The sequence below is a fragment of the Nycticebus coucang genome, chromosome 16, assembly GCF_027406575.1.
Source record: "Nycticebus coucang isolate mNycCou1 chromosome 16, mNycCou1.pri, whole genome shotgun sequence".
Lineage (NCBI taxonomy): Eukaryota > Metazoa > Chordata > Mammalia > Primates > Lorisidae > Nycticebus > Nycticebus coucang.
This window is the reverse complement of record NC_069795.1, coordinates 69,273,909-69,291,397: the sequence shown is the minus strand read 5'-3', so window position 1 is coordinate 69,291,397 and position 17,489 is coordinate 69,273,909. Positions and strand designations below refer to the sequence as shown.

Sequence of the window (17,489 nt, the reverse complement as noted above, 5' to 3'; positions counted from 1 at the left end):
GGGTGTTTGGGGATTTCCATGGCCTTGCTACATACTTGGCTGGCCATATTTAGTCTGCGCACTAATTGTTAGTTGGCCCAGTTGAGTCTTACTTTGTGCTCTAAGTTCTTTTAGTCTGGTTTTCTATTTTTGTCCACCTGGTTATGTTTAGTTCATGAGAGATTTTTATTCTTATGGGCCAGATATTAATCTGTGTACTAAATTTTAGTCTGCAGACTAAAAGTAATCCGCGGATTATTTATTTTTGCAAAATATTTAATTCCCCCACTAGAAACTATCCTAAAAGAATATTAAATTCTCTTAGAATAGCCAAGGGAGTTCACAGCTACTGGTGAGTTCTGCCATATTTTGTCCTCAATACCTAGACATAATAGACCCTGCTACCACTCTTGTATATTTGGCTCCTTTGTGCCTAGGTGTTGGTATAAATTACTATACATGTCACCTATAACTGTGACTGTCCCTTAGTTGTATTGTTTATTGTATATATTGTTTAGCTTTTGGTGGGTGAATTGGGCATATTTGCAGATGGAACTGTGTTGAATTTGTAGTTCTCAAAGATGTAGGATTTTTTTTTTTCAGTGAATTTTTCCAAAGAGGAAAGAATGTTCTTTTATTTTTTTTTTTTCTAAGTAATGGGTGCAAGGGTATGAGGGGGCAAAGCCCACAATAGAAAAAGTACGTTTATACCCGCACTCCTGAGGTGACATGTCCATTTCCTGAAGAATTTTAAGATAATGAAAATGTCAGCAAATAAACATCTTTTAGCAGGGAAGTCAATCCAAAATGGAGAATAATCCGCGGTGGCCTGATCCTTCTTAGCTCACACAAATTGAAAATATCTGGCTTGGAAGCTATAGTCATATAAATTAAATGTGTTTGTTGCTTTCCTCTCATCACTAAAGATTTAGCAAAAAATGTTTATACTATGTAACTGAAACACATTAATAGAGAAAAATTAGCATATTGGGAACTTACAACATTAAAAGCAGGCTAATATGCCCCTTTCCAGCCATGTCTGTGGATGATGAATCCAGGTCACAGAAGACCACTTTACTTTGGGAACTTTACTTCTAGATTTCATTTTGATTTTAACTTTTTTTGGTTTTGTATTTTTTTAATGAACGCACTGGCATTGGAACATGATAAATCAAAATTAGAATGTTTCTTTACTGTGCCTCACCATTGCACAATCAAAAAATTTTTTTTTTGCATACACTGTGGTGAAATAATTTTTAAAACTTGGACTTGCTACTGTGGAGACTGATGTTTGAAGTTTATAACTGTATAAACATTTTCTGTGTGTCCCCCCCCAACACCATGAATTTCTTATAACATTGGATATATTTTTCCTTGCTGGACTATTCTCTTTTGGATTGACTTCCCCTGTTTGGATTATTTCACTGCATTATCATCTTTAGGATTCGTCAGGAACAGGACATTTCACCTCAGGAGTGCGGGTATGTACTTAATTTTTTTTTTCCCAAAATTTCAGGGCAGGTCAATAAAACTGGGGAAAACCGTATCTGGGCATTGTGGCAGGCACCTGTAGTCCCAGCTACTTGTGGGAGGCTGAAGCAAGAGAATCACTTGAGCCCAAAGAGTTTGAGGTTGCTGTGAGCCATGACATCAAGGCACTCTATCATGAGACTCTGTCTCAAAAACAAAACAAAACAAAGAATGAATATTGACAAAGATTCACGAAACAAAAGGTTCTCAGTGTTAAGCAATTTCAATGAGTAAGGAATGAAATGGCAACAAAAACTTCTTTTTTAAAAGCCAGGTTTTAGTTGTTGGTTTCCTTTTCTTTAGACACAATAATAATGCAGAGAGTTAGTTTCTAGTTTTACCTATAATTTTTGGAAGTTATGTGCCACCACACCTATATGTGAATTCGAGGAGATTCTGGGTTTTGACCCCACATTATTTTCCACTTAACTTTTATGCATACAGTACTGAACCAAGGCTTTTCTCATCAAGAATCTCTCAAAAGTAAAGGCAGATTAAATCTTAATTCAAATGTAGGCACTTGGAATGAATTCTTTATTGTTTTTAACTCTTTGACTTCATGAGTTAGGATTCACCAACAAAATAACCTATTCTGTGTCTTAGTACCAGTGCAGATGATCACTTGGAGCCATTGAAACACCAAAAAGATGCAGAAGACTTTTTAAAAAATCAGAAATAAGCTTATAATGCTGGTTTATTAATAGCTTTAAACATAAAATCTTTGAAAATGCAACATGAAGTTTTTTCATTTAGAATAATGTGCTGGGCGGCGCCTGTGGCTCAGTGAGTAGGGCGCCGGCCCCATATGCCGAGGGTGGTGGGTTTAAACCCAGCCCCGGCCAAACTGCAACAAAAAAATAGCCGGGCGTTGTGGCGGGCGCCTGTAGTCCCAGCTGCTTGGGAGGCTGAGGCAAGAGAATCGCGTAAGCCCAAGAGTTAGAGGTTGCTGTGAGCCGTGTGACGCCACGGCACTCTACCCGAGGGCGGTACAGTAAGACTCTGTCTTTACAAAAAAAAATAGAATAATGTGCTGTCCAGCTACCAGCTACTCTACATTTGAATATTAACAGGAGATATTAATTTTTATTTTTGGTACTACCTTTAATGTGCTTATGTGCTTACCATATTGGGGCAAAAGCATTTTGTGTTAACCAAAATCCGTATACTGTCAAATAGATGCAAACCATTCTCAGGGATAAAATGTGTAAGTAGTGTTTAATATTTTTCTGAAAAATGTTCTAGATTTTCCCACAGATTATTTTCTTTTTACATTAGATAATTGATTGTTGGCCTTAGGAAAAAGGGAAGAGACCAAGAACAGTGAAAGATTTAAACATTTCAAATACAGAAATAACCTTAAGTTTTCCTTGGCTGAGGCAAGTAAGAGTACTCAAAAGGATAAAGGCAATTTTTGACCTTACAAAGGGCTTCCTAATATAACCAATAATTGACTATGGCCGTTAAAGTTCTGAAATAAATTCTTAAGATCCTACTTCACCCAGTTTCTCTATTTTTTATGGAAAATATCACAAATAATAAACTCTGTATAAAAAGGAAAGAAAAAAAAACTTCACAAACCTGTTCCCTATTCTCACTGTGGAAAGTACTCATCACTGTGTCTTGGAAGTCTAAGAGCTCTGTGGTTGTAACTGGTTCTCCTACCTTCAGCATAAGTGAATAGCTTGATGTTACATGAGCTATGTTCATTAGGAAACCTGAGCCCACCAAGCTCTTCGATGCCCTCTCACAATCTATTATGTCCTTTCCTCACTTGGGGATCTATTTCCCTGCATTTATACATACTGTCTTGTCTTCATATATCTCCACATCCATCACCACACCTTTTCTTTGGTTTTATGTTCTCCTGATCAATGGCTGTATGTTTCAGTTTTCTTTAGTTTGAGGATTTTTTTGTCTGTTTATGTTTATTTTTATTTCTCCCCCTTTTATTTTTATTCTTCATCTGGCCATAATTTAGAATGAAGTGCATTTTCTTAGTTTCATATATTCATTAGTTTTGGTTAAAACATAGATGAGTAAAAAGAAGACTGACAAATGGCTAATAAACACATGAAAAAAATGTTCATCGTCCCTAATTATCAGAGAAATGCAAATCAAAACCACCCTGAGATATCACTTAACCCCCCAAGGAGAATGGTCCACCCACAGAATCTCAAAGCTGCATGCAGATGTTGGTGTGGATGTGGAGAGAAGGTAACACTTTTACATTGCTGGTAGGACTGCGAAGTAATACAACCTTTTTGGAAGGAAGTTTTGGAGAATCCTTAAAGAACTCAAACTAGACCTCCCATTTGAACCTCCAATCCCATTACTGGACATCTACACAGAAGATGATAAAAAATCTTTTTATCATAAGGACATTTGCACTAGACTGTTTATTGTTGCTCAGTTTACAATTGCCAAATTGTGGAAACAACCTAAATGCCCACCAATCCAGGAATGGTTTAACAAGCTGTGGTATATGTATACCATGGAATACTATTCAGCCACAAAAAAAGATGATGATGGTTAATACATCTTTTGTATTAACCTGGATGGAGTTGGAACAAATTCTTCTTAGTAAAGCATCACAAGAATGGAGAAGCAAGAATCCAATATACTGAATTCTCATATGAGGACTATTGTTGCTAGTACATGGGAGGGGGTGGAAGAATGGGGAGCAGAGGGAGGGAAGGAGGGAGCAGGGTCAGGGGGATCACATTGTGTGACACACCTCTTGGGGGGGGGGGGGGACACAGTTCCAAAAGGGACTTTACCTAACAAATGCAAGCAGTGTAACCTGGTTCTTTGTACCCTCAATGAATCCCAAACAATAAAAAAAGACATAGATGAGTAGAAAGCCATCTCTTCCTAAAGGATTATTTTAATTGCATTTTACTTCAGTATAGCCTTCAGTTGACTTTTACTCTGACTTAATGGCTCTTAGTGACTAATACATTTTTCTCTCCCTATTAAAACTAAAATATTGATTCTAGTAAGGCTAATCTGGCCACATTTCATGATAACAGCTACTTGAGAAAACAACGTAGGATATTTTGTCAAATTCTAACTATTCAAGAATTTCTTCAAATAATTATAGGCCCTGTTTATTGAGGACATAATAATGAAACATTACCATTCACAGACCTAAAGTAAACAGCTTTTCTCCTTTTTTTTAAAGATAGTGGTTGTCATATTTTTTAACAGTGCTACCTATTATGAACAAATTATTCTGCTAAAACAAATTTAAAAGCCATGAAAGAGGCGCTTTTATTTACTACAACAGTTTAAACTTTAAATATTTTTTATTATTTTTCTGGTTGTGCTTGCCTTCAGAACCCAGCCTTTTTAATGTGCCTGTCATATTTGTATGCATGTTTGATTATACTGCTTTATGATTAGCAAATGTAGATTTTTCTCTGAGCTTTTCTCGTACAGTTTTTAATCAGCAGTTCACCCCTGTGTGGTGAATCATATACAGTTAACTCTTTTCGTTCTAGAAGGCTCCTTCCCCAAATGAAACCATGTTTTTGTACATGGTGGGAATTAACTCAGTACTCAAGAGTGTTATTTAATTAGATTCTTACAATAAAACATTTATTGTTCTTTCCTTTTTTTTTGTACTGCAGGTCTTCCGACCCAGAACTCCACCAGAGGCAATTGCACTGTGTAGCCGTCTGCTGGAGTATACACCAACTGCCCGATTGACACCACTGGAAGCTTGTGCACATTCATTTTTTGATGAGTTACGGGACCCAAATGTCAAACTACCAAATGGGCGAGACACACCTGCACTCTTCAACTTCACCACGCAAGGTAATTCCAAACACTCAGCTCTTTCACTGTTTCTGGGAAAGTTGCACACTGGGTATGCAGTGATACCTTGTTAATTAAAATCTGTAGAGGACAAAAATGGTCATATGAAGTACTCATGGAGATAGGAAACTTCCTAATTTATTAAACTACTGTTTACAGTTTTGGACAAAATAGTAGCAGATAAAAATTTTCCAATAGGCATAGCTTCTATAATTTTTAGCTGATTATAATCTTAGCATATGAAAAGTTACATAAATTTCAGTGAGTGAAGTTCTTCACTGAAAAGACAATTTAACCTTTAAGTTTGAATCTGATACTTAAAATATTAGCATTTCTTGCTTCCCAAGGATTTATATCAAGTTTTTTAAACCTGAAAATAAATTGGCAGCTATATTTATATAAATTCACTTATTTTGTAAATAAGGTGAGAACTAGAATCAGTCCTGTAAACGCTTTCTCAGGCATTATTGACAGAAATTCTTATTCCCTCTGAGTTTTAGCCTCATTGCTACTGCTAAGAAAATATTGAAGGGAAAACGACTTTGTGCATTAGTAATTTCTAAACAAACTGAGGATGGTAGTTATTTTTTACCAAGTCTGTGTTCACTCTCCTTTCACCCTGATTAAAACCCTAAGTGTCTCATTCATTTAGCCACTCTGCCTCTGATGATGTGCTTCTCTTCTTAAACTGAGCATAAAAAGTATATAATTCCTTACAAAGAAAACAAGAAACAGTTGATAATATTGATTGATCAGTAAGAGTAGTCAGGCTAGAAAATATAGAAGGGAGATGTAGGGCTTTCTGTGACCCAAGAAAGATTTATTTCCTTTTTTCTAAGGTGAATGTTTTTTCACATACTTAAACTTTCTAAAAGTTGAAAGTGGAAAGGTTCATGGCATAAGCAGTATGAGGAAGACCTGAGTTAATAGTAAGATATACTGGGATGTTTTAGTTGACTATAAACTTGAGCTGTCAGTATTATGTGACTACTGCCACTGCTCATGCAGTCTTAAACTACATTTTAAAAAAGTGTTAGGCTGGGCGCCCATAGCACAGTGGTTACAGTGGCGCCGGCCACATGCACTGAGGCTGGTGGGTTCAAACCCGGCCTGGGCCCGCTAAACAACAATGACAACTACAACAAAAAAAATTGCCGGGGCTCAGGGCCTATAGGTCAAGCCTCTAGGGCACCAGCCACATGCACCAGAGCTGGCGGGTTTGAATCCAGCCCGGGCCTGCCAAAACAACAATGACAATTGCAATCAAAAAAAAAAATAGCCAGGCATTGTGGCAGGTGCCTGTAGTCCCAGTTACTCGGGGAGGCTAAGGCAAGAGAATCACTTAAGCCCAAGAGTTTGAGGTTACTGTGAGCTGTGACACTACAGCACTCTACCAAGAACAACACAGTAAGACTCTGTCTCCAAAAAAAATAAATAAATAAATAAAAGTGTACAGATATCCTGTTACTATTAATTCTGAGGATATAAAGCTTATCATAAAAAATTTGGAATGCCGTTTTAGGTACTAGCTGCCTTATTTTGAGAATATTAGTGGATGGTGGGGTACAATATACAAAGAAGCAGAATTGAAGGTAGAGCCTAGAAAATGGGAAGCTCAAAGGTACTAACATACCTTACAGACTATCTTATAAAGAAAGGAGTAAATATATATTCTGTCTCCAAATTGCAAAATTGAAAATAGTGGCAGAAAATTAGAGCTATACGTTTTTGGACCTCAGTCTCTGGTACAAATAGAGATGGGATAAAATTATCAGTGAATCAATAAAGAAATTTTCAGTTGTTTAACAGTAGAACAACTTGTTTCCAAAATACTGAGCTCTGTGCCTAGAAACATTAAGAAAAAGCTAGCTAATGTCAGATGTTGTATGTAGGATTACTCCAGTTTGGCAGAAGGTTGCCGAAAAGACTTTGTTGGCCTCTTCAGAGCAAAGTTTCTGATTCCATGTCGTATAAGTTTTAGACCTCTTGAGAAAATAAATCATATTTTTTGTTCTTATTGCTTTTATTTTACCCAAGAGTAACACATAGATTGAAGAAAATTTTGAAAATACAAAAGTGAAAATTAAAATCAACTCCAAAATAATCACTTTTTAGCATCTGATAGCATAATTCTTTCTAATCTCTCTTCTAACACATTTACTGATAATTCTTGAATATGGAATCGTCTCCTATTTTCCCATTATAAGCATCCCAAATAGAATTTTGTTAATTTGAATATGTGTAAAATTATGTATATGAAAGGTTATATATTATTTAATAATGTTGCTTTTTTATATTTCAAATTTTATGAAATTATTTTATTCAGACTCTTTTTGCATCTTATGTATCTGTGTCTTTGTAATCAATAGTGCTACTTTTTGAATTATCTATCAGTTTTTTAACTACGTCACAAAGTTTTTGTTACAAAGCACTTTTTGAATCTATATGAGGATACCATTGAAAAATCTACAAGTACCCATTTATATAAATTATATACTTGTTTTTAAAGTGGTGTCTGAAAGGCTTGTGTACAGTGACAGTTTAGTACTTGAAACTGAATTCTTAGCTTCAGGAACTACTAAATTAGTATTTCCTCGCCTCCCTTTTTACTACTCTGTCAGGTGACCTTACAGTTTCACAAACTGGCAATAATTAAGTTTTTTTTTTCACACTGAGTACTTTGTTGCTCAAAATAAACTAATCAAGAAAGTCCCTTATCAGGTATGTGACTTGGTGAATTCTCAAATACAAATGCATGATATTTATGATGGACGGATTTTGCAGGTCTCCATGTATGCAGGCATAGCATGTGCATATATGTATGCATGTGTAAGTTTGATTAAAAATGAGATACTGCTTACACTTTTTATTTAATCAGATTTAAAAATCCGGAGTTTTAGTTCCTGTGTTGACATGCACCATTTTTGAAGTAATTACATTTGATTCTTTAGTCAATATCTAAAATTTTCTGTTATTACTAAAGAAAATGTAATTTTAAAACAATTGGATTTGTTTTTCTATGAAGTTCTAAGCTTTTTAAAAACCTGAGGTAAAATTCACATAAGATTAACTATGTTAAAGTAAACAAATCAGTGGTATTTAGTACATTTGCAATATTGTGCAACTGCCACCTTTACCAGGTTAAAAAACATTTTTCATCGCTTCTAAAGGAAACCTATTCCCAGTAAGCCATGACTCCTCTCATTAACCATAAAGCCGTGACTCCTCATTAACCTTATCTATGTCTCACCCCATGGTAATCACCAGTTTTCTTTGTGTCTCTGTAGATTTACTTATTCTGGATATTTCATAAGAATGGACTCTGATAGTATCTCAGCTTTTGTGTCCTAATTCTTTCACTTAACATGTTTGTTCTGTAAAATTTGGGTTCAGTCGAAAGGCTGCTTAAGGACGTGGAGGTCACATGTTTCCTTAAGGCTGCAGATTTCCCTCCCCCTTGGCACATGCCTTGTTAAAGTAAAGGCAAGACTCAATTTAAATAAGAATAAATAATTTCGTTGAAACTTTATTCATATATACCTAATATTTAAAAGCATTTTTTTTAAGAAAGAAGATAGTTTTATTTTGGTATTTCAAAATGTTATATTTGCCAAGTATATCAAATACAAATATGTCTCTATATGTATCTTGAGTGTACATATGTTTCCGAAGGTTTGAAGAGTACGTGTTAATTGGATATAATATGTATAGGCACAGTGTGTAGTCTCTGTGGCTGTCAGAGTGAATACCAGTGCAAGGAATGTATATACATGAGTCTTTGTTTCGTTCAAGTGGACCCTGCAAATAAAGTCACATGTCACTTAATGATGCAGATATATTCTGAGAAATACATCATTAATCGATTTGTCCTTGTGCAAATGTCATAGAGTATCCTTAACACTGACATAGATGGTATAGCCTACTACACACCTAGTTTCATGATACAGCCAGTGCTTCTAAGCTACAAGCCTGTACGACATGTTACAGTACTGAAAACTGTCAGCAGTTGTGACATAAAGGCCAAATATTTGCATACGTAAACATATCTAAACATAGAAAAGCTACAATAAAACCATAGTGTTAAAATCTTATGGGCCACCATCATCATCTATGGAATAACTTTCCATATATATGGAATGTTATTATGCACCTCATGACCGTATATCCTTGGGATCATTTTTCATCAAACTAAAAAGTAAATGTATTAAATTAAAAGTGGCATAATTTTGAGATACAGGCTCTCTCTCTTTTTTTTCCTAAGTGTTAAAATCCCCTATCTTAGCAGTCATTCTGAAATTGGGTTGTGATCATATGATAGTACTTTATATCACTATTATTCTGTGTCTCTTATTTTTCTTAAGCAGTGTTCTATATAAGAACACAGCTGTCCAGGGAAGAGGTTCTGTTAATGTCATTCTATATGATGCTCTGTTTTCTGATTTTCAAACAGAGTTTCCAAATGGTGATCTTGTTTTCTAAAGCAAAGATGTAACTGTTGTACAGATGGCGACTTTAAAGCACATGCTAGTTAATCGTAATTAATGGGTGATTAGAATAGTATCGGGTTGAAGGAGAACCAATCCCCCAGTTGGTTGTATAGCTAGAAAGAATCCAGATACAGAAACATGGTTAAGGGATGTGGTTGGGGGAGAGAGGAGTAGTAAGGTTCTGCTATAGACAATATAACACCCTCCTACATCCTCACAACAAATTGTGAGGATGTCTGCTGTACCTCTCCCAAATAAAATAAAAATCTACATATGGTAGGTACTTAGTGAATGTTTGAATGAATGCCCACATACCCCTTTGAATAAAGTTTTCATTAATTCATGTAACCAGTGTTTATTAGGCATTTCTAATATTCTCTCTACTTTTTGTTACTGTTGTTTTAATAGCAAAGTAAATCTGCCAAAGTAACAGAACCTAAAGTTTAAACACAAGTAAAATATAGTGTTGTATTAAAGTTTACAACAAAACTAACTGCAAGTGATGTTGTTAATGTGCCGTGGGGTAATTAGTTATAAATGGTGATTGCTGTTACTTTCATATAATCACAATAAGTATTTCTATGATCAGCTAGAGGAAGGAGAGAGATCACTAGGTACAGGACAGACAAGTTTCATATCCTTCTAACTTCCTAAATCCATAACTCAGGAGAATATCAGAGTGCTCTCATTTTTCCAGCAGTGAGGATTCAGTATTCTAGGAACCCCTGGCTAACAGTATTACCTTCATTCAGACATTGAAAACTAGGGCAAATTTGTGGCACGTTGCCATCCCTCCTTTCCTCTTGTCATTAGATCTCAAAGATTACACATAGCTGTATTAGACCTTAGGAAGCATGTAGAATTAGGAAAATCCAGAAGGGATCAGCATTTTGTTCAACAATGTGGAGCTGATTCCAAGTATGTTAGGGAATAAATTGTTTTGTATATTTAAAGGTGGGTATCTTCCTAACTCTACTATATAGATTCCCAATCCCAATTTTTTGCCCAGTTTGTATAAAATTTTACCAATTAAAATTATTTTAGCAAGCATTGTCCCCCTGAGAGTGTAGAACAGGATGGGATTAGGGCTGGGGGTGGTAAAGAATATCAGTCATTTCCTTTAGTATTATTTAATTTGGGAAGTCTACTTCTCTGCCACTTAGCTAGGTTATCTGAGTTTTGTGGGATAAAAAGGAGAAATGGTGATGTATTGGCTAGGCCAGAAGAAGCAGTGATAAGGACAATAAAAGGAAGAGTGAGAGAAAAAAGAAAATAGAGAAAAGATTAGGAAAGTATTTTTTTTTTAAAGAGTAGAAGTTTAGAGAAGATAAAACCAGCCATGACATTCCCTTAAGCCAAAGCTTCATCCAGAGCAAGGCCCTAAATCTCTTCAGTTCTATGAAGGCTAAGAAAGGTGAGGAAGCAACAGAACAAAAAGTTTTGGTATTAGAATTATTCTTTGATATCTCATAATCTGGATAAGTAAAATTTCTAGGTGATCAAGCTGTATTCTTTTAGGCATTGAAATTTTACATCAATGAAGACACAGTGCTTGAGAAAGTTCATGGGTGGACTAAAGGGAGCAGGTAAGGTTTAGGTTAGGCAACTGCAGTATTAATGACAAATATATTCAGGATTTTAGGTTCTAAATTATTAATTTTCTATGAGAATTATTATTATTTTTCCTGAGTTATTCAGTCCGCTCTACTGCTTTGAACATACTACTGAGAAGGATATGGGATGGTATGGGCACAATCAAAACTAATGTCTTGATTGCAAGTTCTTTGTGTAGTTTGGACCAGTACACTTCCAGGAAGACCTGAACACTGGAAATAATAAAGTGCAGCATTGTATGTGGAAAGAGTAAGTCAGACTTAAGTCAAGTTCCCTCTCTGAATACATGGTTGTAGACGTTCGCCTAGGCACTTTCTCTACCTTAATTTTCCCATTTTAAAAATGAGATAATTGGATTAAAGGATATTCAAGGACATTTCCACCTTCAAAATTTTTATTATAAAAAGGAATTGACTCTAGAAAGATAAAAGAAAAAAATGAGAAAGCTAAAAACATAGACTTCAATAGGGTTAAAATACATAAAAGATGTAAATAAATACAGGAAAACCTAAACTGGTTTCCTCAGAATTCAAAATATTAGCAATATTATTTTTAAATGCCCAAAATGCCCAAATGCCAATTAGTTGGATGAAAGAACTTAGTAATGCCTCATTTAATGCACAGCATTAAGAATGGACTTCTGAGTATAAGATATTTAGGTAAATCACTAGAACTTTTAAAGTACTGATATTTTGCTAGATAACTTCTAAAATATACCTGTACTATATATGTAGTACACTAAAAGCTTTCAGACATTTTTGGTAACTGATATAAATTATGATACTTTCTGCTGGGCAGTTCCAAGGCAAAGTAGTCATGGTTTGGAGCAAATACTAAATAGTCAAATGAAATATTACCAGTATCACCAAACACGACAGGAGCAATCAGACAAACTACTCTCTGTGATTATCTACTTAGGTTAGTATTTGTTGAGTTTTCTGAATAAGTATGGAATATGTGGTCAGCATTAGGATCTTGGTCAGAAATTTCCTAGACACTTGGAAATTGTTACCAAGGAGAAAAGTAGTTATGATGTAGCTACTTATTCACCTAAAGAAAATACATACAAATAAGCGACATTAGAATCTGGTAATGGATGAGATCACTAGGGCATCATTCTAGCATTTGAATTACTGCTCAAAAATGGGCACTTTTCGTACTATTTGTGAATAGGGAGAAATAGCAGTGTTAACTATATAGACAAACACTGACAATTTTTATAGGCACATTAGAAACCTAATAGACACATGAGGAATTCAAAACTACTTGCGGAAGAAAAAGTCTGCGTATTTTAGTGACTCCTTCCTGAGGAGGAGGGCGAGCTCTTTCAAAGCTAATGAAGGAAGATTTCCTTTTACCTGATGATTGATACTTTATTACATCAGTGTAGGAGTAGAAAGAACTTGGTGATAGAGGGGTTGATTTCTTCTCTTTGGTTCAAACAGTGATTGCTGCTTTTGTATCCTCCTTTCATATCCTCAGCTTTCACACAACAGTCTGAACAAACCTATTACTACTACTACTACTACCAGTCCTCTCCCTATCCTGCAAAAAAAAAACTTAGGAAAGTTTTTATCTGCCCTCTTCTTACTAGTGAATCAGGAATATTATATTCGGAAGAATAAAAACTTCAGAGTAAAGGAAACTTCATGTTTTGCCAACTAGATTTAGGTTTTGTTTTTCCACTTAAGAAGATTGCTTCAACAGGCACGGTTAAATTTATTCCATTTGTCTTTTCATGAGATTGTTTTTTCTGTGAGTTTCCAGTATTAAAAAACAATGCAGCAAAATTTAGTTATATGTTTGGTTAATCTTTTGGTTGATTGCTATCTGTCTTGATTGGTTGATTCATTTTGCTTTTGTTTAAATTGTGCACTAAAATGTTTGATTATAGAGCACATAATGATTGATACACCATCAGAACATTTGTAATTTTTCCTAATAAATTATTACATATGGGTTTTTGATAGTTTTCATGACATCTGCGAGAAGAAATTTTTATCATGCATTAATTTTTCTAAAGTTTCCTGGAAACTGTTGCTGTTTTGTTTTGAACCATGTCTCTGAGGTAACACAGTTTATATTTATCCTTCCTCTTAAGTTTCCTCTCACTAACCCAAAACTAGCCCTACTTCATCATGGACCTTTTTATTTTGCCTCATTTATTTTCCTATTCAAGCTTATAACACATATATATTTAGTAAATAAATATTCGCTTACTTCCAATCTCTTCTGCACTCTTTTGTCTGCCTTCAAGCATATATGCACTCCTCCTCTTCATCCTGAAAAGTGCTGTTGCTTTGCTGTTTCTGTTTTCCAAAATGCCACTGTGTTTTGCATTCTTCAACTGCAGTTCGCATTTGCACTCACTGTATCCATCTCCTTATTACTCATTGCCATGGATAGTCAAGGTGATTGGAAGTGAGCAGTAATTGTTGGGAGTGAAAAATGAATAAACTATTGTGTACTAGTTGTGACAGCCCCATAGAGGTTCCCATATTCTGTCCCCATAAAAGATTCGGACTTGAAGTGGCAAGAACAGGACTGTAGAAAGAGTACAAGGAGGCATCCTTGTTTCACAGGCAAAAGCTGTGACAGTTAATAACCTCTCTAAAGAAGAGAAGAGTGAACACATGGAAGCAATGTATCTTAAGGATTGCCTGTAATTAAACGGACAGTGGACTATAGAAGTTGGAGGAGTATAGAACTAGAAGTGAATGTCCATTTAAAGAATTCTTAACTCTTAGGGTGTTTAACTCAAAAAAAGTTCACAAAGTTTACAGTCCCACCCTCACCCCCCAGTCTCTCCATCTCCCCAACCTCCATTCCCATGTCTTTGGGTATGGCAAAGCCTCCAGGATCTCCAGAGCTACTTCTTTTCTTGATGTCTTATTTTCTTTATTCTTTCCCTCTCCCCTTATCCAAGGCCAGAATCATAGTGTACTACCTATGAAAGAAATAGTTTGCTTTTTTCAAGTCCTTCACCTACATGTTCCTCTATTGTCAGCCCTTCATATCTATGGGTTCCTCATCCCTGTATTCAACCAACTACAGATTGAAAATATTCAGGAAAAAAAAGAATGAAAAAATAACAATACAAAAATAAAAAATAATACAAATTTTGAAAATGAAGTATAGGAACTATTTACATTGTAGTAGATATTATAAGTAATTTAGAGATGATTCGAAGTGTATGGGAGTATGTGCCTAGGTTATATGCAAATTCTATACCATTTTATGTGAGAGACTTGAGCATCCTTGGGTTTGGGTTTCTAAGGAAGGGCCTAAAACCAGTCCCCTGTGTATACTGAGGGATAACTAACTGTATTTACATACCTTTACCCAGACTAAGGTACAAAATTACAATGGCTTTCCCCTGGGCAAGCAGGTACACAAAGGATAGTGAATGTGTGGGAAGAGATAAGCACCCTGGGCCTTGAGGAAAAGTAGCTACAGACCTCCGATTATCAGTTTATTTTAAAGATAATCTTAACAATAGCTTTTTCAAGATGTCTTGTATTAAAACTTCTGTTCATTTTCTGTTGGGGGTTTTCTTCTAGATATTGGGCACATAGTCATAGAAATCTTTTCATTTGAAAATACCTCTATCCTGAATAGGTTGTGCCTTTCTTGCCAACTTATTTGTTCATTTGTCCTTTTCCATTTCTATTGATAAGACAAGAACTCTCTATCCGGGACCTAAAACACTTACTCACTTTGAATATTGATGGATGGGTATGTGGGCAGGTAAATAAATGGATGGAAGAATTTTAAAGAAGCCCTTCTATTTTAGGTAATTTTAATTTTAATTGGGATGATAAATCTGAATTTTAGAGTAACTACCACATACTGCATTAATACTTTTATAATTGCTAGAACCATAAAGTCTTTAGCCATGGCAATTCACAGAAATTCTCTTGGTTTCCTAAGTATAGGTAGTGGGTTAAAATAGGACTGACTTGAAGTAATGGCATAGGATTTTCTGTTCCTCAGTGAGAACCAACACAGCTATTAAATCTGATTGTTAGAAAGCAGCACTTCTTAGAACCTGATCATTAGAGCCATGGTTTTCCAGCTGTCTTCCCAAGGAAGACTATTAAAACTTTTAAGCTTTTTTTCTCATTCATTTTTCATAAATTATGGCATCATTTTATTACTTTTGTTATCAAAATCTGGTATAATTTAGTATCTAATTTAGTACAAAATTTAGATATTTAGATACCAAGTTGAATAAATCACTATTGGCAGAGGCTTTGCACTAAAAAACATTTTAAAACTCCTGGATTAAAACACTATTTGCCTTGTCTAGGGGTTTCAAGGAAGGAGTAAAAAGGGAGTGACTGCTCAATGGGTTTAGGGTTTCCCTTTGGGCTACTGGAAGTGTTTTGTAACTAGATAGAAGTAATGGTTGTGGGGCAGCACCTGTGGCTCAGTGAGTAGGGCACCAGCTCCATATACCAAGGGTGGCAGGTTCAAACCCAGTCCCAGCCAAACTGCAACAACAACAGCAGCCTGTAGTCTCAGCTACTCAGGTGGCTGAGGCAAGAGAATCACCTAAGCCCAAGAGCTGGAGGTTGCTGTGAGCTGTGATGCCACAGCACTACCGAGGGTGACAAAGTGAGACTCGGTCTCAAAAAAAAAAAATGAAGAAGTAATGGTTGTAGGACATTGTGAACAGACTAAATGTCATGGAACTATTTTAAATAGTAAATTTTATGTTATATGAATTTTACCTTAATTTTAAAATGTATTATTCTCAACTTTTTTTAGTCCAGGTCATATCTGTAAATTGCCAAAGTGTATGCTATAGTTCAGAGAATAATGCCTTCCTGTAGTTCAGAGAATTATTCCTTCAGACTGTGACACTTACTAGAACAAAAATGAGCATTTACAGGTTAAAGGCTGGAATAACAAGCATAAACCAGGGGTATTGAGAGGCAAATTGAGAGGACAGTCACATTACCTAAAGGTAGCAACAGATGTTTGTATGTACAAACTCACCACCACTACTTGCTATCTATCAACATTCCTTTTTTTTTTTTTGCAGTGTTTGGCCAGGGTCGGGTTTGAACCCACCACCTCTAGTATATGGGGCCAACAGCCTACTCCTTTGAGCCACAGGCACCGCCCTCTATCTACATTCTTAAATATCATCTTACAATGTTTTCTTAAATCTTCTATACGTAACTATATACAGTTAACAGAAATAAACTTCCCACATGCAGGTAAAAGGCCTATTTCAAATTTTTAAAAAGCAACAAATCTTACTGAGTTAAAAAAGAAATAGAATTGGATAAAGATATTCCTATTTTTAATAAAAGCAGTGATCACTTCACATGTGGTTTTTAAATCTTGTTTCCACTAGCTTCTGGATAGGTCTTATCCCCCATTGGCCCATAAACAACTGGGTAAGAATTGGTACATCTGGTTGTGTGTATGCGTACAAAACACACACTAACTGCATACGTATTCTCTTTGCTGTTATACCACTGCTATCAATTTGTATTGTCAAATACTGCCAGAATTGTGCAGGACAACCTATTATATTTAAATCAATGAAAGACGGGAACATATTTTGTTAATATGCTTACTCCAAAACGACCTTTCCCTAACATATTTTTAGTTCTCAGTTCTCTTAATGTTAGCAGATAATGCCTTTGCTATGTATCACAACATTTCTGTGGCCTTTTTATATAAGTTTTATATTACTCATTGAGTTAGCTTGAGGTGTAGGTTTATTGTACGGGGGGGGGGTACCATTAAACTGGTGTTTTATTGCATTATCTTATATTTATTGCTACCAATAAAGTGATTTTACATACAGAGTTAAGAATAAGCTATAACATTTTTGTCTTACTTTCTCTAGAACTGTCAAGTAATCCACCTCTGGCTACCATCCTTATTCCTCCTCATGCACGGATTCAAGCAGCTGGTTCAACCCCTACAAATGCCACAGCAGCCTCAGGTGAGGATACCTTAGTCTCTTTAAAAACATTTTCTGTTTTTGTTTTGTTTTAGATTCGAGGTTTCACCCTATCACCCAGGCTGGAGTACAGTGGCATG

At 35.5% G+C, this 17,489-nt stretch overlaps 1 protein-coding gene across 2 annotated transcripts in view; it reads left to right on the top strand.

Annotated features, from left to right (window-relative positions):
- The window catches only part of GSK3B (glycogen synthase kinase 3 beta), a 236,684-nt gene that overhangs the window by 199,260 nt on the left and 19,935 nt on the right, over positions 1-17,489 (top strand). Inside the window, exons 9-11 of one of the 2 annotated variants that reach the window (XM_053564176.1) lie at positions 1,422-1,460; positions 5,139-5,325; positions 17,293-17,391. In XM_053564176.1, coding sequence (XP_053420151.1) covers positions 1,422-1,460; positions 5,139-5,325; positions 17,293-17,391 — 325 coding nt within the window. The remainder of the gene's footprint in view (positions 1-1,421; positions 1,461-5,138; positions 5,326-17,292; positions 17,392-17,489) is intronic. The other variant, XM_053564177.1, reaches the window with a different exon arrangement.